The sequence below is a fragment of the Phycodurus eques genome, chromosome 15, assembly GCF_024500275.1.
Source record: "Phycodurus eques isolate BA_2022a chromosome 15, UOR_Pequ_1.1, whole genome shotgun sequence".
NCBI lineage: Eukaryota > Metazoa > Chordata > Actinopteri > Syngnathiformes > Syngnathidae > Phycodurus > Phycodurus eques.
The window spans coordinates 2982145-3005779 of NC_084539.1; the positions used below are offsets into that span (position 1 = coordinate 2982145).

Sequence of the window (23635 nt, forward strand, 5' to 3'; positions counted from 1 at the left end):
TTTATTCTTTAATGACAACTGAAATGAAAACCCGCCTGGGTGGTATCGCCTTCGAGCTCGGTCCTGTGCAGGATCTTAGCACTTCCCAGTATTGGACTCTTCTCGTTGGACATGTCGGATGTTGTTCTTGGTATCTGCTGGAGCCATTCTCCCAGCTCGGGGGTCACTCCCCCCCCAGTGCCCTGATCACTATGGGCACCACTACGTCCGTCACCATTCACATTTTCTCAAGTTCTTCCTTCAGTCCTGGGTATTGCTCCAGCTTTTTGTGTTCCCTTTTCCGCATGTTGCTATCACTCGGGATTGCTACATCTTTCATCACTGCCGTCTTCTCATGTTTATCCACCACCACTATGTCAGGCTGGTTGGCCTCCATGTAGTTTGTCAGTCTGGATTTGGAAGTCCCACAGGATCTTGGCCTGGTTGTTCTCAACCACTCTGGGTGGTGTCTGCTATCTTGATTCCATATTTGGTACAGATGTTCCGGTGGACTATTGCTGCTATCTGGTTATGCATTGCCTGTCAGCATCTTAGACTCTGCTGTGATGTGCCGCACTGTGTCTGGGGCTTCTTTGCACAGCCTCCACCTGGAGTCCTGTCTGATGTGGTAGATCCCGGCATCTATTGATCTTGTGTTTAGGGCCTGTGCGATGTCATTGCTGTATATATTGTATATCGTGAGGTGTATCACGGACTCAGTCATGCTCGTTCTTAGCATACAGCTTGACGTCATTCACGTCGAGGAGGTAGCTGATCGTTGTTCCGCTTCTGAACCGATACCCGAAACCACTCCGAGGCAGTTCAGGCCTACGCAGAACAGCGGTGGAGACAGAGCATATGCCACATTTGATGTTCACCTGTACAATTGCCTTTGAGTTGGCTTCCACAGCCTCATTGTGTTATTGATGAATGTTCTTAGGCTCCTTTTGAACTTTTACAGCTCCAGGCACTCCAGTGTCCATGTGTGTTGCATCGAGTCTTAGGCTTTCTTGTCGTCAATCCAGGCAGTGAACAGGTTGGTACTTCTGCTTTTACAGTCTTGGGCAATTGCCCTGTCGACCAGTAGCTGGTCTTTGGCTCCCCTGGTGTTATTACCGATGCCTTTCTGTGCTCTGCTCATGTATTGATCCAAATGCAAAGTCATTTTAGCCCCCATGATGCCTGATAGGAGCTTCTATATGGTGCTGAGGGAGTTCGATGGTGTTGTTCCCCTCCAGGGGTCCTTCATGGCTGATAGGAGCTTCTATATGGTGCTGAAGGAGTTCGATGGTGTTGTTCCCCTCCAGGGGTCCTTCATGGTGAGGACTGTCTGTCTGTCTATCTATCTACAGTGCCACAAGAAAGCATTAACACCCCTTCACGTTTTCCACATTTTGCTGTTAGACTTATTCTAAAGCTGATTTGAGTATAGTTTTTTTTTTTTTTTTTTTTAAATCGACATCAAATATTCAATAATGACAAAGTACAAACGTTTTCCGACATTGGCGAAAATGTATAAAAAAAGGTAAACATTCAAACATAGTAGGTACATAAGTAGTAAAACCTTTTGCTACTACACTCAACCCTAAGCTCAGGTGCATCTGATTTCCACTGATCATCCTTGAGGTGCTTCTACAACTTGTATGGAGTCCACCTGTGGTAAATTCAATTGATTGAACATCATCTGGAATAGCACACACCTGTCTATATAAGGTCTCATAGTCAGCAGTGCATATCAGAGCAGAAACCAAGCAATGAAGTCTTAAGCAATTGTCTGCAGACCTCCAAGACCGGATTTGTGTCAAGGCACAAATCTGGGGAAGGATGCAAAAGAATTTCAACAGCATTGAAGGTTCCGAAAAGCACTGTGGTATCGATTATTCCGAAAGGGAAGAAGTTTGGAACCACCAGGACCCTTCCTAGATCTGGCTGTCCGACCGAGCTGAGTAAAACTGAGGAAGAAGGGCCTTGGTCAGAGAGGTGAACAAGAACCCTATACGGTCACTTAAGGCGGAGCTCCAGTGTTCCCTTGCGGAGATAGGAGAACCATCCAGAAGGTTAACCATTGCTAACACACTCCACAAAGCAGGCCTTTATGGTAGAGTGGCTAGACGGAAGGCACTTCTCACTAAAAGGCACATGGCAGCCCACTTGGAGTTTGCCAAAAGGCACTTTAAGGATTCTCAGACTTGCAGAAACAAAATTCACTGGTCTGATGAAAGTAAAATATAACTTTTTGGCTTGAATTGCAAGCGTCATATCTGGAGAAGAAGAGGCACTGCTCATCATCTGGCTAACGCCATCCCTACTGTGAAGCATGGTGGTGTTAGCATCGTGCTGTGTGGCTGTTCTTCTGCTGCAGGAACTGGGAGACTAGTCCGCACAACCGTAGAGTAGAGGGTAAGATGACAACTGCCAAATATAGAGAAATCCTTCAAGAGAATCTGCTCCAGAGTGCTCTGGAACTGAGACTAGCGTGTTGATTTGCCTTCCAACACGACAATGATCCAAAGCTAACAGCCAAGATAACGAAGGGGTGGCTTCTGGAGCAGTCTGTGAATGTCGTTGAGTGGCTGAGCCAGAGCCCGGACTCGAATCCATTCGAACATCTCTGGAAAGACCTAAAAATGGCTGTCCACCGATGCTGCCCATCCAACCTGACTGACCTTCAGAAGATCTGCAGAGAAGAGTGAGAGAAAATGTCCCAAAACAGATGTGCGACGCTTGTAGAGACACACCCGAGAAGACTTGAGGCTGTGATTGCTGCCAATGGTGCTTCGACAAAATATTAAGCCAATGGTGTGATTACTGATGTGCCTATTATGTTTAAATGTTTACATTTCCAAAACTGTCTGAAAATAGGTTTTTACTTTGTCATTACAGGATATTTTATGGAGAAGTAAACTGCTCAAATCAGCTTTAGAATAAGTCTGTCACGTAGCAAAATGTGGAAAAGGTGAAGGCGTGTGAATACTTTCTGGTGGCACTGTAGATCGATAGATCCATCCAATCTTATTACACACACACACACACACACACACAAAGTCCTAAAACATGCCCGGGGTGTGCAACCATCTTGACTGTAATTGTTGAATTGTTTATCGGTCGAATAAATGCCATTTTCTTTCACTGACGAGGAGGATCATTTGTGTCCTCTTCGTTCTTTACATCCATACATTAATGAGGCCGTTACTTCCTGCAGACATAACCGCTGTCCCCTTGTGGTCAAACGTGACACTTTGCACACTGTCCCCTTGCCCCGACAGGTTGCTGATTGCCCAGGAGTCCACGTTCACCAGTCTGACCAAACTGTCACTGCTCGCAATTGCAAGCATCCTCCCTGACGGACTGAATGCCACCTGATTGGCGCTCAGGGGCCCTGCGTCTATCGTGCGTACAGCAGAGGTGGGCCTCCTCGTGTCCCACAGGTTGACGGTGCCACGGGTGTCACAGGAAGCAATGACTTCCTCAGCAAGGCCTAAGGTGGCGTGGTTGCAAGGATGCCGGTGTCCATCGAAGGATGTCGTACACACGCCGAGCCTGATGTCCCACAGGGCGAGAGTTTTATCTGCCGACGAAGTGAGGAGCGTGTTGGAGAAGGACTGGAAGCAGACGCTGTTGACAGAGGCGGTGTGGCGACGCATTGTCAGCCTGCAGCGCTGGCTGTTCAGGTCCCACAGCTTGGCAGTTTTATCAGAGGAACAGGACACCAGGAAATGGCCACATGAGTGGAAGGAGCACCCCCACGTGGGCTGGCTATGACCGGAGAATGTCAACACGCAACGTCCACATAAAAAATCCCAGAGCCTTACCTGCAGGAAGAACAATGTAAAGGTTCAAGAGTGAAGGCGCAGTAAGCACGAAAAGTTAAAAATGACATGACATGCTCTCACATGAGCTGTGCCCCGAGGCAGAACCATCCTAAAGTGGATTACAGTGAACCACCCACCTCAAGTCGTGGGGGGGTGGGGAGCGGGTCCTGCTACGCGTAGCGAAAATCTGAGCGTAACTACCCATTGCCCTTTTTTTCTCTCTCTGAGACAAGGGCCTTGTCACAAGGCGACAACCTGACTAAATGAAGCTTCTCCAGTTGCTCGGTCCCAAGTTGCCATAGACATGGCTTTGGCCTGAGCACAAATAGTTGATCGACTCTTTCGGTGAATAACAGAGAGGACAGGCTCTAAAAAAAACAAGGTGGTACTGACGCTAAGGGGGTTCTTTCTGTGTAAATACCTGCACTTTGCTTCCATCTAACTATTAACTACAGCTAACAGGTAAATGTCAATGAAAACTTGTTGGTGACAAAGTGAAACATTAGCAGACAAGTCCAATGCAAAGAACGTTGTGAGATTCACGTTGATGCTTCAAGGAGACAAGTGAATGTGAACTGACCGTGGTGTCTCCACTGGTTGTTGCTAGTTTAGTTCCTTCTGGGTGAAAACTGCAGCTGGACAGCCAATCAGAGTGGCCCTCACCTGTCAGGACCATCTGGCCCACCTGATGACACACAACATCATAAAAATAGTCAAACCGCCAGAGTAGCCGAAACAAATACCATTCAATTAGGATTTTTTTCTGTAACGTCGAAAATATGGCACGGCGGACGACCGGTTAGCACGGCTGCCTCACAGTTCCGAGGACCGGGGTTCAATCCCCGGCCCCGCCTTTGTGGAGTTTGCATGTTCTCCCCGTGCCTGCGTGGCTTTTGTCCGGGCCCTCCGCTTTCCTCCCGCATCCCAAAAACGTGCATGAATTGGAGACTCTAAATTGCCCGTAGGTGCGACCGGTTCAGGGTGTACGCCGCCTCTCGCCCGAAGATAGCTGGGATAGGCTCCAGCACGCCCGCGACCCGCGTGAGGAGAAGCAGCAGAGAAAATGGATGGATGTCTATAATATGTCACTTCGCATTGATTACGACAACATTTGATTGACTGTATTACTCCCACCAATGATCTCTGTTACTGTCTATTAGGCAAATGCACCAGGTGGATTTCTTTTTTTTTTTTTTTAAAAACAATTTAACATTCACTGCGATTGGCCGGTGAGGTGCAGGTGGTACCCTGCTTCTCATCCGAAATCACCTTGCACACCGGTCACTCTAATGAGGATGAGTATAGAAGATGACTGGATGGATATAAAGGAAAAGAGCGCGGACTACTTGGCGACAGTATGAACTCGTTGTACAGGCAATACCGGTACTGTATCTATGAACATTTTCAATGGGTCTAAATCATGTTTTGTTTGCATTAAAACACATGTGGAAATCAAGCAAATGCAACAGTTGGTACTTGAGTGCTAACATTTGAGCCAATCAGAAGCCTGAAGAAAGTGCTTCCCAGAAAAGGCACATTACCAGCTATTGTGTTCGTCACGTTGGCTTTGACAGCGGTTTGCCTTTGAAGCTTGTTCATTGTTAGAATGATAGTTCGGACTCCTCATCCAGTAAATCGAAAGCTAAACCCAGCAGTTAGTGCTTTCTCCATCCACGCTGTTGTGAAGTTAAACAAAGGTTTGTCAAGGTCAAATGTTCTTTGTTTTTGTCCATTTTACAAGCTATTGTATTCATTTTTAGATTCTTTGTCTGACGAATAGGTTATTGGAATTTGATTCTGTCAACTCTCGGAATTGGCGTGGGCCTCCAAAACTCCATATTGCATATCCTCTGTGGGAATGAAACCTCTGCCTTGTTTTTAATGCTGCTATTTTTCGTATTTGAATGTTCATGAAAGTATTTTGGGAGTTTTGGAAGCCTCGCAGAAATGTCGTTACCTTCTCCCTGCTGGCCGGCAGCGCCCACAGCTTCCAGCTGCGGTCATCGCTGGCACTCGCGAGGATTTTCTTCCCCGGGTGGAGACTGATGCGGCTTATGGGAAGAGTGTGGGCTTTGATGGAACAGAACAGACCGAATGAGCCGGGGCTTTTCTGTTCTCCAGGATTTTGCGGACTGCGGCGAAGGGTCACCGGCCTACTACAGACGGGAAACTCTGTGTCCTTCGGGTGTCTGGCGGCGCTCTGCCATTGGGTCGCGCTCTTCTTGGTGCTTCTCTCCGTCTTGGTTAGGGTTTTGTCCCGGCTTTGGCTCGCATCCAAGGTGTTCTGCAACCGTTCGCTTTCCAAACTGAGAAGCATCTTCTGCCTCAGGGCCACCTCGTATTTGTCACCCAGCCGCTTCAGCGCCGGCTCGTAGGACGCCAGGCGTTTCTTCAGCCGTTTGATGTCGTCCGTCAGACGGCTTTTGTCAGCAACGAGTCGCCGGCAATGCAGGAGGTGCAGATCCCTGTCCCTTTGCAACCTTACGAGGCGGTCCCCTGCAGATAGGACCTCCTGCTCGAACCGGTCGGTCTCTCCGTAGACCTTCCGCAGCTCCGACTGAAGGAGCCGCTTGTGCGTGAGGGCATCGGAGAGGACGGGGGCGCCAGGTGCCGGAGGACCCGTCAACAAGGGCTCTGTCAGGAGTTTCTCAGCTGAGCTGTACCACTCGTCCTCAAAACAGTTGAGAGTACGGGTCAGGCCAATTCTCTGGAGGAAGTTCCTGACAAAGTCATCGACCGCTTCCGGGATGTTGTTGATGTGTTCTTCTTTGGATGGCCCGCAAAGGGTAGTAGCAGAGGAGGCGGCGCACGTCTTCGCTGGCTCCTTGACGTTCACCTCTTCATTGCTCTTCTTGTCCTTGGCCTGAAAAAGCTCACTGGTCCTCCCCTTTTCTTTCTCTTTGGCCTCTGCGGACATGTTCTCCCTTCTGGCAGCTTCTTGTTTTGTGGTTGCCATAGTAACTGTACACTGAGCAACTGATTGGGAGTAGTAGTAAATCCTGCACATACATAGCGCAACTTTGTTATTACAGCATTAACTTATTTTATTTTGCTGTTTTTCACGTACTGTGTAGCGGTAAGGCAAACCTAGATCTGTTTGTATTCGCGACGTCGCTACTTGCTGACGTAATAGAGCGTATGTTACCCACGTCATCCCACAATGCATTGCGAGCACAAGCCCTGCATACGACGTAGACGCGAAACTTGAACTGCTAGTACCAATGTTTGAAAGAAGCTTAAATGAATACATACAAACTCGTTTGGGGGAACTGGGGGGGGGGAGTGTTGCTACAATAAAAAAAAAAGAAGCGTTAACAGCGACTGCTTGAATTTCCACCATTCACGTAGCTCGCAGTACTTGTACAAGCCGTCACGGATGCATTATATTTTCGGTCCTAATTGCATTTCAGTGCGCTGACAGACTGGCGAGTCACGCGAACCACCACCAGGGGGCGGCCTTGCTTTAAGCACTTTCCCGTACGTCATGGGGAATTGTCACATGACTGTTGGGAGACGAAAACAGGAAGCGTTTGGTCTTTGTCGATGCGAGAACTGTATGGAATTGAAATTCACAAAATGGGAAGTTAAGCAGACGCCACTCTTGTTTTACACGTTTCACTCATCGACTTTTACGTTTTGCTTTGTTGGATTTGAGGACGCCTCGTTTGTGCTGAGAGGTACGTTGATGTTGTTCATGTTTTCGGATGATTCCAAAATCGGCAAACGAGGGATTCATCCGAACTCGATGTGAATACGACAAGCAGCATAGAAATGGACGCACCGATGATGTAATAAATTGACGAGCGTTCCTCCAGGGTCGGAGATCGCCATGGGCTCGGCGGTGGAGCGAACAGATGAACATGTGCGGGGATATCTGCTCTATCGTGGCTTCACCAGCACGCTCAAACACCTGGACGGCGAGATCAAAGCCGATAAGGAGAAAGGCTTCCGGGTCGGACACATTTGAGCGACTACGCATGTTTATTGCGCTCGATTGGTTTAGGCTGGCTCGCGCTGCAGAAAGCGTGCTGAAGTGCATTGGCGTCGGTTTAATGCCTTGTGTGAACATGTCGTTGCCTTCAGGTGGATAAGATCATCGATCAGCTGCTGCAGTTCGTCCAGAGTTTTGAACTGTCTGCTCTGAAGGACTACTGGCTCTACTTGGACAGGCGCCTTTTCTGCAGACTGGAGGATGTTTACCGACCCACTGTGAACAAGCTAAGAGCGAGCCTGTACAGATACTACGTTATAAACGCCGTCCAGGTAAGGCGCGTGGCTCGATTGAATTTCGATGTCTCGGAGTGACGGCGTCTCTGCTCTTTTGACCTGGCAGAGAGGAAACTTGGAGAAGACCCAGGAGTTTTTCCAGAAGCAGGCCATGGAGCTGCAGGGTCAGCCCGAGTGGCGGGATTGGTTCCTCTTGCCGTTTATCCCTGCACCTGAGCAGAACCCGGCTTTTGCTCCGTACTTCTCCCGGCAGTGGTCCGACACCTTCCTGGTTTCGCTGCACAACTTCCTTTCTGTGCTCTTTCAGTGTATGCATATCCTTCAGTCAAAACCAGCCATTTCAGTGACATTTTACACAAAACTAATTGCTGCCAACGTTACTGTGCTTTTTCTTCAGCTGCATGGCCATGCAGAATGGGGGATCTGTACGCCTTTTGTGCTGGAACAGTCGTGCTGTTTAACAGGGGCGTTTGGTTTTTTGGGATAAGTATTGCGATGTTTATTGAAAATGCATCGGGACAGTGAGAGGTTTTTAGCGAACAGACAAGAGGGACAGAACGGACAAGGGGAATAGGGATGTGAACCACAGCAGAACAATAGTTCCACAGTCTCGATATTTGACTACAAATAACATTACAAAGTCAGATGGCGTCCTTATATGTGGACGGGACACACACACCCAGTGAGGACATGCAACAACTAACCAATAGGGTGGGAGAGAACAGAAAAGGCCTGGCCGAGTAGGACACGATGTGGGAGAGGAGCAAGGCAGTGCTGTGGTGGAACGTCTTTGATTGCGTCGAAACACCTGTAAGAATCTTTGAGTTGGTATCATGACACAACCCGAGGAACCGGCAGCGGTATAATTATTGTAAAAGTTTCAAAGTGGAAGCTAGCTAGCGGTTGTTCGGCACCTAAATTTAGGTCAATTGCTCTTGTCCTGGTCACCGACACAAAATGAATGGGACACAATCATTCGTCTTCCCTCGGTAGCATAGCAGAGAAAGTCAAAGGGGAAATGACTCCAGAATCAGCACTGTACAAATTTAGAGGCACTTGTACTCGAACGCATCGCATTTGCTGATTGTATTGCTATAAAATCCAGATTGGAAAAGAGAGAAAATAAATGATTTTGGTTTTAGTTTTAGTTTATGTTTGTAGCACCACTCCAACATTTGCCAAAGGCAAATTACCGCTATTTCAGATCATTTTTTACACAGTTATTGTAACCTTTGCAAAAACTTGACTTTGTCGGCTCTACAATGTAATCGGGCAGCAAGGTGTTCTTACCGCACTGTTGACCATCGTCAGGTCTGTGATTCACAATCGGGTAACCGGCCAGTCTTTATGATTGACTGGTTTTAGCTGGTTTTTTGTTTTTTTTTTGGTCCTTAACTGGATTTCACCCCAACCAGTGCTGCTGAGTTTTGATGCTGAAGTCCAGAAGACAACGAGCCTCACTGAGGAGAATGAGCAGCTTCGTCAGCTGGTAAGAGTAAATTCTTCCTTCTTTTGAGTAGTCAAATATTATCAAAGAAAATCAATTTGACTGCGCTTTTTTTAAGGAGTCAAATGTAGCCCCGAATGTCTACCCTCAGTTTCAGGCTTGACTATTGCCTGTGCAACCAACGTGAAAACCATAAAGTTGTCTCGAGGAGTGAAATAAGCAACTGTCAAGCTGAGCGATGAGCAGGAGTTTAATCAATCAGAATCATTGCACAAACGTTGTCCGTTGCTTACCCATGCGTTTGGAACGACCTGAAGAAGAAAGAAACCATAGTTGTAGTAAGCAACGGAGGTCGGCCGTTCTAAAGAAAGACATTGGAACAACTCGGTGACATCCGCCACAACCTCCAGAAGGCACGCACGAAGGGAGAACAGTCCACTGCTCACGGATGACTACAGAAGATGCAGAACGGTCACGTTTGGCTGTCATTTGCAGGAAAATACAACATATGATTATGGGACAAAGTTTTAAGGGCTGACGAGACAAAGGTGAACCTTGACCAAAGTGACGGAAAGGATTACGTAAGCTTCAAGAAAGAACAGATGTGCTCACGACCAAGGCGCAACAATTAAAGGGGCACTAATCAATTATATTCATCAATAAGCATTTCTGATTATCGATTCATCGTCAGCATCTGAGTAAATAAAAGCAGTCCATGTTAATAATTATATTTATTCTAATAATAAAGCAGAGTGATTACCTTTGTGTTTCATCACAATAAGATGTTTGTACAACATCTTTTTACTTTGGAAAACAATTATCTACGTTTGCCTATTTTCTGACGTGATACGGCCCCAACAAGTAACTGAATCAGAGATCTCGTTTGATCAGCGTCCTGCGTCTGAGACGCACCGAAATTAGCAGGGACGCATAAAGTCCGATCAATCTGCGTCTTGGGACGTAGAGCTGCGGCTTAGTACTTCGTCTCGATGCTGGAAAGCCGTGTATGTTTTATTTGTTGTTTCTTTCTTTTATTTTTTGGATGAGACAGGACTCGAGAGTGCGACTGACTTGGTTGCATACGTTTGCTTGCTAATTTCTGAATGGTGCGGCAAAAAACAAATACACAGGTGCCCGGTCATTTGAGGAAGAAAAAAAAAATGTCCGCGACTTGAAACCACACACACGAAACCCATCGTGGTCTGTGAACCAATCAGAGATAGTGAAGGGTGGGGACCCTCCGTCTGATTGGCCGTGCGTGTGTATTCGTGTTGGTTTGAAAATGCGGGTGCTCGCGGTACACGGAGCTAAGTCTTCTGACGGGGAGCTGGTAACTCCACAGTTCTAGAAAATTCAGCGGCATTCATTGAATTAGTTCCCAAGCCTAACGCCACCACGACAATGTGGGAACATTTTAACGCGGCCATCCTGCTCCCACCAATGAGCTGGTTTGCCAAATTTGGATGAAGTCCCAACAAGCACAACACAACTTCAAACCTCAAAGTGACAAAATCCATTTTAAACATAACCATCCCACCCAATTTCTTCAGCTGGCAACAAAATACACGGTGGGACATTCCAGTTTCCCGTCAGCTTGCGATTATGGAACCCTTTGCCCAACAATGCAAATAGAAACGTCACAGCATCCAGTATATGCTGCACGTATGCTGACATACCACACAGTGTAACGTCCTCTCTATTGTAAGAGATGCAGCCACTGAACACGTTGCCGAAGAGAGACTGAGAGACGTTGTAAAGAGAGACTTTTGAAAGGTAGTGCACATCTTGAATCAAAACAGGTTGCTTTTCTCTATTTGTGTTGTCATTGTTGTTGCTACTTTGCGCTTTTTCTTCATCAACTGGAAACTTGATTGGCACTCTATTGCCTGTTATTAGGACGAATGACTGTGCCAATATTTAATATTTGTCGAAGTACAATTTTTGGGAAGAGATCCCGAGTCGATTTTATTGATATCTTTTGCTTATTGTTGTACATTACATTGTCAATGTTCATTATTCTTAGAATTGCAGTAGATTTAAAAGCGAATTGTTGTTGACAACGATGTACTTGCATTATTATGCTCTAATATCATTCTATCAGTGGCATTAAAAAAAACATCGATACTATCGGTTGTTGTGCTAGTTTTGGGGAAAATATTAAAAAAAAAAAAAGGCCTATAACCACAATATATTGAGAGACAGCAAGAGCAATGGCTAACACAAAAATATTGGATAGAAATTGGAGTATCAACTGTAATAATAATCTGCAATATAGCAGGACCGCGAAGCAAGAACCGTGACATAGCGGATGATGACCGTATCTGTAGTCCGTGATGATAAATTGCAGGGACTCATTGTTCCTGGGTTGGGACTCAGTGTGCATCCCGGGACTCGCAGAGTGTCGAGCGTAAAAGGATCTGGGATGAATCGCTATCAATTTATGTTTGTACATTTTCTGCAATGTCAATTTGAAATAACGTCCCGTTGAATCGACGATTCAAATAATGGTCGGTTGCGGCTCCACTCGTGACCGCAGACATACGAGCTTCCACGTGAAACTCAGTGGAGGTGATGTCATGGCTTGGGGCATTCGTGGTTTCTTTCGGGAGGGCCTCAGTAATATCAAATGAACTCCGAAGTATATCCGAACATTTTGTCTGTCAGTTTAAAGAAAAAATGCAATCAAACTAATGAGGAGATCCTTCATCATGCAGCAAGATAATGACCAAAACACTACAATTTGCAATTAAACATTAAATCTGTATGTGGTCGGATACTTTTGCTCACCTAAGAATTTGGTCTTCTGTTACAAATCCTACTTTCTTCTGTGTATCAGATCCAGATGTACATACATGGAAATTAAAGCTGAAAAGTTGATTTCTTGTCTCATTATCATCTTTGGATGTCATTTTTAATCGACAGCAGCACAAGTTTTAAATTACACTACGCTTAACTGAATATAAATAATCACTAGAGGGGTCTGAATATACTCTAACCCTAGCACCAAAGTTGGTAAATTGTAAATGCTAATAAGCACACTATCTCAATCCTTAGCACACCCCGCTGTAGGGAGGCAGTGTACAACCCCAATTCCAATGAAGTTGGGACGTTGTGTTAAACATAAATAAAAATAGAATACAATGATTGGCAAATCATGTTCAACCTAGGTTGATTTGAATACACTACAAAGACAAGATATTTCATGTTCAAAGTGATAAACTTGACAAATAATCATTAACTTATAATTTTATGGCTGCAACACGTTCCCAAAAAGCTGGGGCAGGGTCATGTTTACCACTGTGTTACGTCACCTTTTCTTTGAACAACATTCAAGAAAAGTTTGGGAACTGAGGACACTCATTGTTGACGCTTTGTAGGTGGAATTCTTTCCCATTCTCGCTTGATGTGCAGCTTCAACAGTCCGGGGTCTCCGTTGTCGTATTTTACGCTTCATAATGCGCCACGCATTTTCAATGCGAGACAGGTCTGGACTGCAGGCAGGCCAGTCTAGTACCCGCCCTCTTTTACGACGAATCCACGGTGTTGTAACACGTGCAGAATGTGGTTTGGCATGGTCTTGCTGAAATAAGCAGGAGTGTCCGTGAAAAAGACCTTCCTTGGATGGCAGCATATGTTTCACCAAAACCTGTATGTACCTTTCAGCATGAATGGTGCCTTCACAGATTTGTAATTTACCCATGCCATTGGCACTAACACTGCCCCGTACCATCACAGATGCTGGCTTTTGAACTTTGCGTCCATAACAGTCCGGATGGTCCTTTTCCTCTTTGGCCCGGGGGACAATTTGAAATGTGGACTCATCGGACCACAAAACACTTTTCCACTTTGCGTCAGTCCATCTTAGATGAGCTCGGGCCCAGAGACCCACCTGTTCCCAATGAGCCTGTTCACCTGTGGGATGTTCCAAACAGGTGTTTGATGAGCATTCCTCAACTGTCTCACTCTTTTTTTTTTTTTTTACCACCTGTCCCAGCTTTTTTGGAACGTGTTGCAGCCATCAAATTCGAAGTTAATGACTATTTGCTAAGAACAATCAAGTTTATCAGTTTGAACATTAAATATCTTTGTCTTTTTTCATGTATTCAATTCAATATAGGTTGAACATGATTTGCAAATCATTGGATTCTGTTTTTATTTAGGTTGAACACAACTTCATTGGAATTAGGCTTGTAGTTACAGAGTTTGTGTTCAAGAATTCTTATTGTTTGTCTCTCCTCATCTTGTCTAGCTTTTCGCCCTGCAAACAGAAAGTCGAGACCAGAGCGATGGAGACGAGGTGGTCCATCACAAGCTTCCCCCGTATGTTCAGAACATGGACCGACTGGGAGATACTGAGCTGTGAGGCATTAACATCACTGTCTTTCTTTACTGATGTACCGTATGACTCCAAAACTGGCTGCCATTTTTGCTCATTTTCATCTTCTTTATACTTTGCCCTAATATTTCTTAACTTCCCTGTGACTGAACAGAATAAGTGGTAGATGACGAACATACATTTCGGTTTGAAATCATGAGGTGTATGTTGAGACTTGGTTTTAAGTCTGTTGAAGTACTCAAATAGAAAAACGGCAGCCAACTTTTACGCTCTTTACAACCACTGTGAGCACTTTAACATCTCTTACTTATGGGTCACTTCATTACATTTTTATGATTACCTTAGTTTATTTAGCAATATGTTAGATTATGATGTTGTGAAATGTACTTTATTTGAAGCGACTGATTTGTTAGCGTAACATACTGGAATTTGCAAATCATCTGCGGTACCAAATCTGTATTTACACTTTTCGCTCCAGGAAATGTAGTGATTATTATTTTTTGAATTTTATTTATTTTTTTGTGCGTGCGTTTTTTTCCCTAAATGTTTGTATCTGAATCGCAGTTTTAAAACAATTTTCAGGCACTTTACAGCAGTAAAGTAACTGCATTACTATCTGTTTATATCAGAAATATTTAAAAAATGTTTTAATCAACTAAGTTATTTACTCAGTTAAATTACCAATACAAGTTACATGCTGTTTACACTGTGCTGTGATGCAGTTGATGTTGCGAAATAAACAGTTTACTTATTAATGAATTATTGTTTTTTGTCAGTAAATTATTAAAAACAACATCATCATTATGGATCACTAAAATGACTGATACATTTCAGTTATTTGTTTTGGAATGAGGTCATGCCGTGTGAACATTTCTCACATTAAAAACTGGCGACAACACACTTGGCAAGGACTACTGTTGCCATGTTCTGGTGCTAAATTAACTGATTCTTTGAAATATTAATTTTCACATCACAAAGCCATGTTAAAGAAATGGCTATCTCCTATTCCTAAACCGTATAAAGTGATAAAACAAAATGAATGGCTTTGTAGAAGGACACTACCTCTTTTCAGAAACACTACTGGATGTGTACTCCAAAGCAACATACAGACTCACTTCTCCAACACTTGAGAACAGAGTAGTCAAAACAAATTCTTATGGGCAACTATGCTGACAGCTCAGCAGGCGTGCCGATTTTTCGCAAAAATCTCTGCTATACCTCCGAATCAAGATCTAAAAGCTAATCGATCAATCGATTTTCATTCAAATACAATCCATTCGTTTGAGTTAGGCAAACATACAATACGCACAAATGTTTCCGAGGTGCTAGTAACACATAGAACACAGGGGGATGTCCCTACGTGGACAATGTAGACTCAGAGGGTAGCTTGTTCTTTGAACGGCAGAAACGGACACGTACTGCACCCCTATTTACTGCTTTTAGTGGTCTCTGCTATTGGTGGGCTGGCTCAGGCAAAACTAGCGTTAGTCCTCGTGTCCGTATTTGTATCCCCAATGAATTTAAAGACATTAGCTCAAGAACTAATCTTGGTACCAAAACGTCCTCCTCATAGCATTCGTCACTTTCAGATGTCTGAATGATCGATCCATTTGTTCCGAGTACTTTCGAGATATTTTTTCTGCACCACAATGGTGACCTCTTCTTCTGCTCTTAGTGACCTAGTGTCAAGCCAGCGGGCTGTCAGTGTTGCCACCACACCATCCAGGAACTTCTTCTCAACATTCCTACCACAAGGTCGGCGCACCCCTGGAGGGAAAACGCAGCAGGTGACCTCTGTGTCTTCACCCAGCCAGGCGGCAGTTGGCAGAAAGGACCAACCAACTAGTCAGGTGAAAGGGCCAAAGAGTTTAAGCACAATTGGCGCAACTTTACAGGTGCTACTATTTGCAGGATTTGTTATGTAGGCTGGCATCATGTGAGAATAATGACTTTGAAATTGTCTGTACCTTATTTGTACCACCTTCTTTTCCAGTCTTCCAAGTCAAAAGATGCAGCCCAAGTCAAAGAAGCTAAACAAGGCTCCAGTCAAACATCAGCCGGCGAACCGTCAAGTTCTCAATCCCAACATTCCAACCAGCAGACAAATCAACCGACACATTTACGACATAAGAAAATCCAGGCTCATGAAAAAGAGCGCAAGGAGCTTTTCTCCAAGCCATCGTCACAGGTACCTGACAGTTCAACGGGGAAGTAGAGAAGTAAACATGACAAAAACGGTTATGTACATGTTTATGAGGTCAATCAATTTACACTGGCTTAATGGTTTTCTTCAGTTACAAGAGAAAAAGGGGGAGGTAGGCGACGTGGAACCTCCAAATGAGACCTCGGGCGAAGCTCCTGACTCTTCCTCCTCAAGCAGCAGGAGCGCAGGCAGAGGAGCAGAAGGAGTCGGGCTATCGGCAGAGCAGCCATTTATCAAACTCAGTCAGGAGGAATATGGAGAACATCATTCCTCCATCATGCACTGCAGGTAGGCGTTCAGCAAAACACACGCCCCCAAAGGGATTTTGACATGTTGATGACAACCTAACCTTTCCACGTCACACCAATAACTTGGCGGAAGTCGCAACGAGACTATTTATGATCTCACTAATCGTCACTTTGTCTTTCAGTTGCAATGTAGCCGTCATGGCGCTAAAAACCGTACCAGTCTGACTTATTGTGGCCTTTGCTGGTTGCTGGCAAAAAGTGATTTCAATTATGCCTCCATTGCTTTAAAACAACTCCGTGTCGGTGTGAGTGTGAATCAGAGCCGGTTTACCCGTACCGCCATTGGTCCCGAAGCGAAGTTTGATTTTGGGGCTCTCGATTTCTGCTAGTAATATTGAATATTGATCAGTCATTGTTGAATTTCCCTTGAGAGGTTCCATGGCCATCCGTTTCCTTCCGCTTATCTTTGGTCGGGTCACAGGGGCATGAGCTTAAGTAGGGAAGCCAAGACTTCCCTCTTCCTAGCCACTCTTTCGGGGGGGGGGGGGTCCTGAGACATTCCTAGGCCAACTGGGAGACGGTCTCACCAGCCTGTCTATGGTCTTCCCCGGGGTCTCATGTCACCAATGAGGTGCCCAGGAAGCATCCTAACCAGATGCCCGGGCAACCTCATCTGGCTCCTCTCGATGCGGAGGAGCAGCATCTCTACTCTCAGCTCTATGCTTCTCACCCATCCATCTGTAATGGAGAGCCCGGACACCCTGTGGGAAAAACAATCCATTGGTCTTGCTTGTATCCGTGGTCTTATTCTTTCGGATCGACACGTTAGCCGTAGATCGACTAGTAAATCAAGAGGTTTACCCGTCAGCTCAGCTCCTTATTGACTACGACAGACCGATCCAGAGTTCGCATCAATGCAGACGTACTGATCCTCCTGTTGCTCTCCCGCTCCATTCTTTCCTCACTCGTGAACAAGACCGCAAGATACTTGAACGCCTCCACTTGCGGCGGGATCTCATCCCGGACTCAAAAAGAGCACTTTGCCCTTTTCAGACTGAGGTCTATGGCCTCACTTTGGAGATGCTGATTCTGATCCCAAGCGCTGCAAACCGCTGCAGCGAGAGTTGAAGATTGTCCCACGTGTCGATGACAAGACGGTTCGCAAATGGAAAATATTACATGGATTGTGGTAGTTTTTCTTTGGTGTGAATGGTTGTCTGTCTCTATGTGTGCCCTGTGATTGACTGTCACCCAGTCCAGGGTGTAGACTGCTTTTTGCCCAAAGTCAGCTGGGATCGGCTTCAGTTTCCTGTAGCACTGAACAGGATAAAACATGATTGGTGCACAATGTTTTTTTTAATTGATGCATGGATGTCACCAACGCACTTTAAAGCTGTTCTTTTATGGGTTTATCTACGTCCCAAAATTCTCCTTTTCTTCAGGGTCGATTGCTCCGGTCGCAGAGTTGCCAGTTTGGATGTAGATGGTGTTATTAAGGTGAATCTGGGTCATTCATCTTTAGGGGTGATCAAAAAGTAGACACAAATGATTCAACTCACGATAAAGCTTTCATGCACTCTCCGCACACACACTCCAGGTGTGGTCCTTCAATCCCATCATGCAGACCAAAGCCACCATCATGTCCAAGTCTCCTCTGCTTTCCCTCGAGTGGGCCACAAAACCTGACAGATTGGTATGAATACACACGTTCCAAAAACATTGAAAATTAATTTAACTACAAATATTTGAAAACGAGAAACTAACCCCTATTATCATTCATAATTGTCCTGGATGTGATATTCATGTCGTTCAGTAAAAAAAAACTAATCGGTATTTGTGTATGTGTTTAGTTGTTACTCGGCAGCGGTGTTGGCACGGTGCGGTTGTATGATACAGAAGCAAAGAAGAATCTATATGAGATGAACATTGATGAAACCCATCCACGGTAAACCTTTCTGTCTTTATGCCATTGTAGCAAAGTTGGGTCACTGGACAGTGACAGAACCTTTAGGGTTATGTTTTTCTACAACATCACCAGAATGATTTGAAATCAAACTATCCAGAGATAATCGCAATACAAATGATTGGCTTGAATTCAAGAGGATCATTGTGTTTGGGTGTTATGGCGCTGCACTGCATCATACTGAGGCAAACTTCAACCACAAACAGTAAACATTGTTCAATTGATACTTCTCTGACATTGTCAATCAAAACTGACCATTATCATCACCATAAAGGCAGAATTTTGTTTATTTAGCTTTTTCATACATCTAGCAGGTGGTCATAAAGTTAGTCAGTCAGAATCAGAATCAGTCAGTGTATTTGTGAGACAAAAGCGTCTCATTTGAACTTCTTTGGATTTTATTTTGAGAATGCCCAACGGAATACAGCGGACCTTCGTATGTTCGTGGTTCGGCACCCGCAAATTCACCTATTTATTGGTGGTTTGTTCCCACTTATTCAAGATTTTGGGGGGTTAAAAGAAGAAAAAACAAAGACACCTAGTGCCGTGAAAAAGTATTGGACCCTTTCTCCAAAACTGGTTGGGCCGTCCTTAGCGGCAACAATTGAAATCAAGCGTTTTCTATAACTGGCAATGAGTCTTGCACAGCACTGTGGGGATATTTTGGTCCACTCTCTCAAAAATGGAGGGTTTTCCAGCCTGGACAACCTTTTTAAGGTCATTTCAATTGGATTCCACCCTGGACTTTTAACTGGGCCACTCCAAAACCCTCAGTTTTTTTTTTTTAAGCCATTCAGAAGTTGACTTGTGTTTTGGATCGTTATCCCTCTGCAGAATTCAAGTGAGCTTCAGCTGGAGGTCACAAACTCATGGCTGAACCTTCTCCTTCAGGATTTTCTGTCAGAGAGCAGAATTCATGGTTCCCTAAATGACAGCAAGTTATCCAGGTCCTAGAGGAGCGAAGCAGCCCAAGACAATCAGACTACCACCACGTGTGACTGTTGGTTGCATGTTCTTTTTCAGAAATGGTGAAATGTAGCACACCATTTCACCAGATGTAACAAGACGCACACCTACCAGAAAGCTCAACTTTCATCTCGTCAAGCCATATAATATTCTCCCAAAAGTCTTGGGAATCATTCAGATGGGTTTTGTTTGTTTGTTTTTGTTGTTTTTGCAAAAGTGTAAGACCAGCCTTTATGTTCTTTATGGTCAGCAGTAGGTTTCACCTTGGAACTCTGCCATGGATGCCATTTTTGCCCGTTCTATTCCTTCTTGTTTTGTCATGAACACTGACTTTAACTGAGGCAATGGAGGCTTGCAGTTCTTTTAGAACTTGTCCTGAGTTCCTTTGTAGCCTCCTGGATGAGTCATTGCTGTTCTCTCGGAGTAACCTTTATAGGCCGGCCACTCCTGGGAAAGTTCACCACTGTTCCATATTTTCTTCATGTGAGGATAATGGCTCTCCCTATGGTTCGCTGGAATCCTGGAGCTTTAGAAATGGCTTTCGTAACCCTTTCCAGACTGACAGATGTCAATGACTTCATTTCTCGACTGTTCTGGAATTACTTTGGATCGTGTCATTTCTTTTAGCTTTTTTAGATCTTTTGTCGAACTAGATTTTGTCGGCACAGATTGCTTCAGTGATTTCTTGATTGAACAGGTCGGGAGGTCATCAGGCTCGGGTGTGATCAGTGAAAATGAACCAAAATAGTGCTTAGCCACAATGAATTCATGATTTGACAGAGGGGCAATTACTCTTTCACACATGGCCAGATATAACTATGAAATGACCATTTAGAAACAGCATTTTAAGTTCACTTGGGTTATATTTGTCTGATATTTACATTTGTTAGATGATCTTAAACAGTGTGGGGAAACAATGCCAAAATATAAAACTTTGAGAAGGGGACCCAAAGTTTTTCACGGCACTGTATATATAATATTCTTTTTACAGTGCAATGATATTGGACGTCAATTATTCCCTATTCGTGCAAATAGCGGGGTTCCACTGTACTGTGTTGTCTCTGTGACGCCAAACACATTCTGATGGCGTAACCTTTTTTTCTCCATTCTTCCTCTCAGTATCTTGTCTTTGGCCTGCAGTCCCAGCGGTTCATCCTTTGTCTGTTCAGCTGCAGCTGTCAACCCAACTGCACTTGTTGAGCCAATGCAGGTGTCTGGACAGCTGCTGCTCTGGGACACCAAGACAGTGAAACAACAGGTATGACTGGAAATCAGTTACATAGGTGAGCATCCTAACAAGCCCGATCGTGCATCAAATCATAATAGTTTGACCTTTGCAATACTGTATAATTTATTTGGACTATCTCACTGGGTCAGTTGATCCAAGGAAGATAGAACTCGTAGTTGCAGACAAACCACTGTAATATCTTTGTAAGTAAATGCACTTAGTTATCTTTTAAAAAATCTCATTAGTTATTATAGCCAAGTGTGTTATTGTTTACATCTGAGCATGTTTGTTTCTGCGCATGCCGCACACAAATACACAGTAATTTCCTTTACAGGAAACCTCAGTAGAATTTGTACCAATACATTGTTTGACCTTTCTTTTGCTCCGAAATTATGGAAATAAAATGAATCTATGATGTGGGTCTTAACATATGCCACCTTGTGATTTTTTTTGATATTGTACAGTTGTTTTTTTTAAATAAGTATCTTAGCAAAGGTACTTGTCAGTGCAAAAAATGTTGGTGTTAGGTGATCAGTTCGTTTATAATTCCATTGTCTTCATTACTATTTGAGGAAAAAAAAAAAAAAAAAAAAAAGGCTTTTAGTAGTTCAAAAAAACTACTGTGGCATGTTGGGAATGAGGACAAGACAATTTGTCGTGGACAGCTTTTGGCATAATCATTGTTCTGTCTGTCCCTCAGCTCAGGTTCTCTTTAGAACCGGAACCAGTGGCCATTAACTGCACAGCTTTCAACCACAATGGGAACTTGCTGGTAACCGGAGCCGCGGACGGAGTCATCAGACTCTTTGGTCGGTATTTTTCAAGTGCACGTTTTGGTGATTTGGTGGTCGGTCCCAAAAATGGAAAATCCGTGAAAATAATCACGTGCTTTGACTTTAGTTTTTTGAACTGAAAGAGCTTAGTATTCGGAACATTTTGTGACACTGACTTGTGTGAATTTGCTCTGTAGGTAGGCAAATAAAGGTAATTGTCTTGCTTTCCCCGTAGACATGCAGCAGTATGAGAGCGCTATGAGCTGGAGGGCACATGATGGAGAGGTTTACAGTGTTGAGTTCAGCTATGATGAAAACACCGTCTTTAGCGTCGGAGAAGATGGCAAGGTGCAAGTGTTGTAAAACACGCGTTGACGACCTTTATTGTGCGTTTGGAGAAATAGGTTCTGCTTTTGAATGAAGTGCATTAATATGGGTTGCTTTTGTATCGTCAGTTCATCCAATGGAACATTCATCGATGTGGAGTGAAGCAGTCAGAGCAGGTTTTACCTCAAGACGCCACCGGGCCTTTTGTCCTGTCGGGGTACAGCGGATACAAACAGGTATACAGTATCGTGAAATATAAGAGGGTGGGACAAAATGGTTAGCGTGCAATGAATAAAAAGCTTTCTCCGCTGTAGTATGCACACTCCCCTCGGAAGTATTGGAACAGTGAGGCAAAGAAATAGAATTGTACTTTTCTTCAGGTCCAGGTTCCCCGGGGTCGCCTCTTCACCTTTGACTCGGAAGGACAACACGTCCTGACTTGTTCAAGCTCTGGAGGGATCATTTGCAAAGTAAGGACATCTAATTGAATGTGCAAACCTTTTTTTACACCATGTTTCTTGTGTGTATTTGTTCATTTTGTATTGTTGAACAGAGATTGGAATAGTGATTTGAAACATGTTCATGGCATCAAGCGTCTCATGGTTCTCTCTTTCGTGTGCCCACCTCCCCCTTGTCCAGTTGACAAATGGAGAGCCCGCTCTGGAGAGCGTGCTGTCTCTGGGCGGACACAAAGCTCCAGTGGTGACAGTTGACTGGTGCTCGGCGTTGGACTGCGGCACCTGCCTGACTGCCTCCATGGACGGAAAGATCAAACTGAGCACGCTCCTTGCACAGAAGTCCTGAGTCAAAACCCGAGTACGAGACATTCATTTGAGGGGCGGCGTGCATCGAGAGGAATGGACTTAATAGAGTTCATGCAGAGATTATTCCGGAATCTGATGTCGGTGTAAGCAGTTTCATGATGCAATACAAACATGTTCGACATTCATGTCAGTACAGTATTAAAGTCCACACTGTTTTTTTTTTTTTTTTTGTTTGTTTTTTTTACAGACCTGAAAGTGTTTGTCCTTTTTATGTAGAAAAGCACTGTGGACATTTGGCAGGTTTTTTTTTTTGTAGTTGCAATTTGAAAGTACTTATTCTATAACATTACACTTGCACAAAAAACAAAAGGGTTAATGTCAAATCAAAAAGGAGGACGAGAGAAACGGCGAGTTTCATGTTATATCGTTTCATTGGGTAACGTTTCCGCTACTTTCTGTAAATCCACACATTTACAGTACATCAGTCAAAATTGGAAGGTGCAATAGTGAGTTGCATATTTGCCCCGAAGGTCTGAGGTTTGGGCTTTGAATCTAGACCACCAAACATACCATTTCATCAGTGAAGTATGGTGGCGGTAGTGTCATGTATGGCTGTCAATGGGACTGGTTGCCTTGTATTTTGTATATTATTATTTTTTTGATTCTGTGACTGCTGACACAAGCAGCAGGATAAATTCGGAAGTGTTTCGGGCAAAATGATCTGCTCATATTTAGCCAAATGCTTCAGAACTAGACTTAGGATTGGAATACTGTGAAATGATGTAAACACAAAGAAATAAATACTTGGAATTGTTTAAATTGTGGGCCCTGAATCTATAATCTATGAAAGTTTCGTTTTTTGAATAGAATTATGGAAAAAAACTTTTCCATGATATTCCACTTTTGGGGAAAAGGAACGTGAGTCTGCAGTTCGAGCAATCGTTTCATTTCAAATCCATTGTGGTGAAAAAGAGGAGAATTGTGTTGATGTCCCGATACTTATGAACCAGACTGCGTGTGCAGAGAGAAGTGCCGCAGGTGGCGACAGCCATATGGAGACTGGAAGAGCCACAGAAAGGCATACGTAGGGTACCCTGATACTTTGGAAGTATCAGTCCATTTTGGATCAGAAGCATGTGAATGTTGCCATTCGGCTGTAAATGTTATGATATAGTTCATTTTCGGTTCATCCTGACATTTCCGATGAAATATTGGATATTGCTAACTTTTCGTGAGTAGTGTATTTCAAATTGACACTTGGAAAACAAGTGAATACTGCAAGCTTGCGGTGGACAGATGACGTATGCAGGCGGCTTGAAACGCACCCGAATGAGGAGTGACGTCACAGATTTGCAGAGAACG

The 23635-nt window shown here is 44.3% G+C and overlaps 2 protein-coding genes across 4 annotated transcripts; one reads left to right on the forward strand and one right to left on the reverse strand.

Moving 5' to 3' along the window:
* Positions 1-64: 64 nt before the first annotated feature.
* Positions 65-7683, reverse strand: LOC133413585 (sperm-associated antigen 16 protein). The gene is made up of 4 exons (XM_061698152.1): positions 7573-7683; positions 5749-6790; positions 4372-4476; positions 65-3791 (listed from the first exon to the last, which is right to left on the reverse strand). Exons 1-4 carry the CDS (start codon positions 7620-7622, stop codon positions 3144-3146), a joined length of 1845 nt encoding a protein of 614 aa, XP_061554136.1. The 5' UTR covers positions 7623-7683; the 3' UTR covers positions 65-3143.
* Positions 7271-23092, forward strand: wdr91 (WD repeat domain 91). Of its 3 annotated transcripts, none has more exons than XM_061698148.1 (18): positions 7271-7468; positions 7607-7743; positions 7875-8054; positions 8125-8331; positions 9424-9507; positions 13715-13824; positions 15477-15696; positions 15795-15989; positions 16096-16292; positions 17695-17749; positions 17850-17945; positions 18103-18197; positions 20301-20439; positions 21110-21218; positions 21418-21530; positions 21638-21745; positions 21890-21979; positions 22149-23092. In XM_061698148.1, exons 1-18 carry the CDS (start codon positions 7276-7278, stop codon positions 22311-22313), a joined length of 2493 nt encoding a protein of 830 aa, XP_061554132.1. In that variant the 5' UTR covers positions 7271-7275; the 3' UTR covers positions 22314-23092. The 3 variants fall into 3 exon arrangements, with proteins under 3 accessions (XP_061554132.1, XP_061554134.1, XP_061554135.1); XM_061698150.1 differs by having other exon boundaries at positions 15477-15651; XM_061698151.1 differs by lacking the exons at positions 17695-17749; positions 17850-17945; positions 18103-18197.
* Positions 23093-23635: the final 543 nt, after the last annotated feature.

Bases quoted from the DNA above. Each gene is read 5' to 3' on its own strand.
- wdr91 (XM_061698148.1), top strand. From the start codon at position 7,276: ATGGGGAATTGTCACATGACTGTTGGGAGACGAAAACAGGAAGCGTTT. The intron at 18,198-20,300 runs GTAAACCTTTCT...TCTTCCTCTCAG, and splicing joins ATTGATGAAACCCATCCACG to TATCTTGTCTTTGGCCTGCA. The intron at 20,440-21,109 runs GTATGACTGGAA...TCTGTCCCTCAG, and splicing joins CCAAGACAGTGAAACAACAG to CTCAGGTTCTCTTTAGAACC.
- LOC133413585 (XM_061698152.1), bottom strand. From the start codon at position 7,622: ATGGCGATCTCCGACCCTGGAGGAACGCTCGTCAATTTATTACATCAT. The intron at 6,791-7,572 runs GTGCGTCCATTT...ATGTATGTGCAG, and splicing joins GTCAATTTATTACATCATCG to GATTTACTACTACTCCCAAT. The intron at 4,477-5,748 runs GTAACGACATTT...GTGTGTCATCAG, and splicing joins TGCCGGCCAGCAGGGAGAAG to GTGGGCCAGATGGTCCTGAC.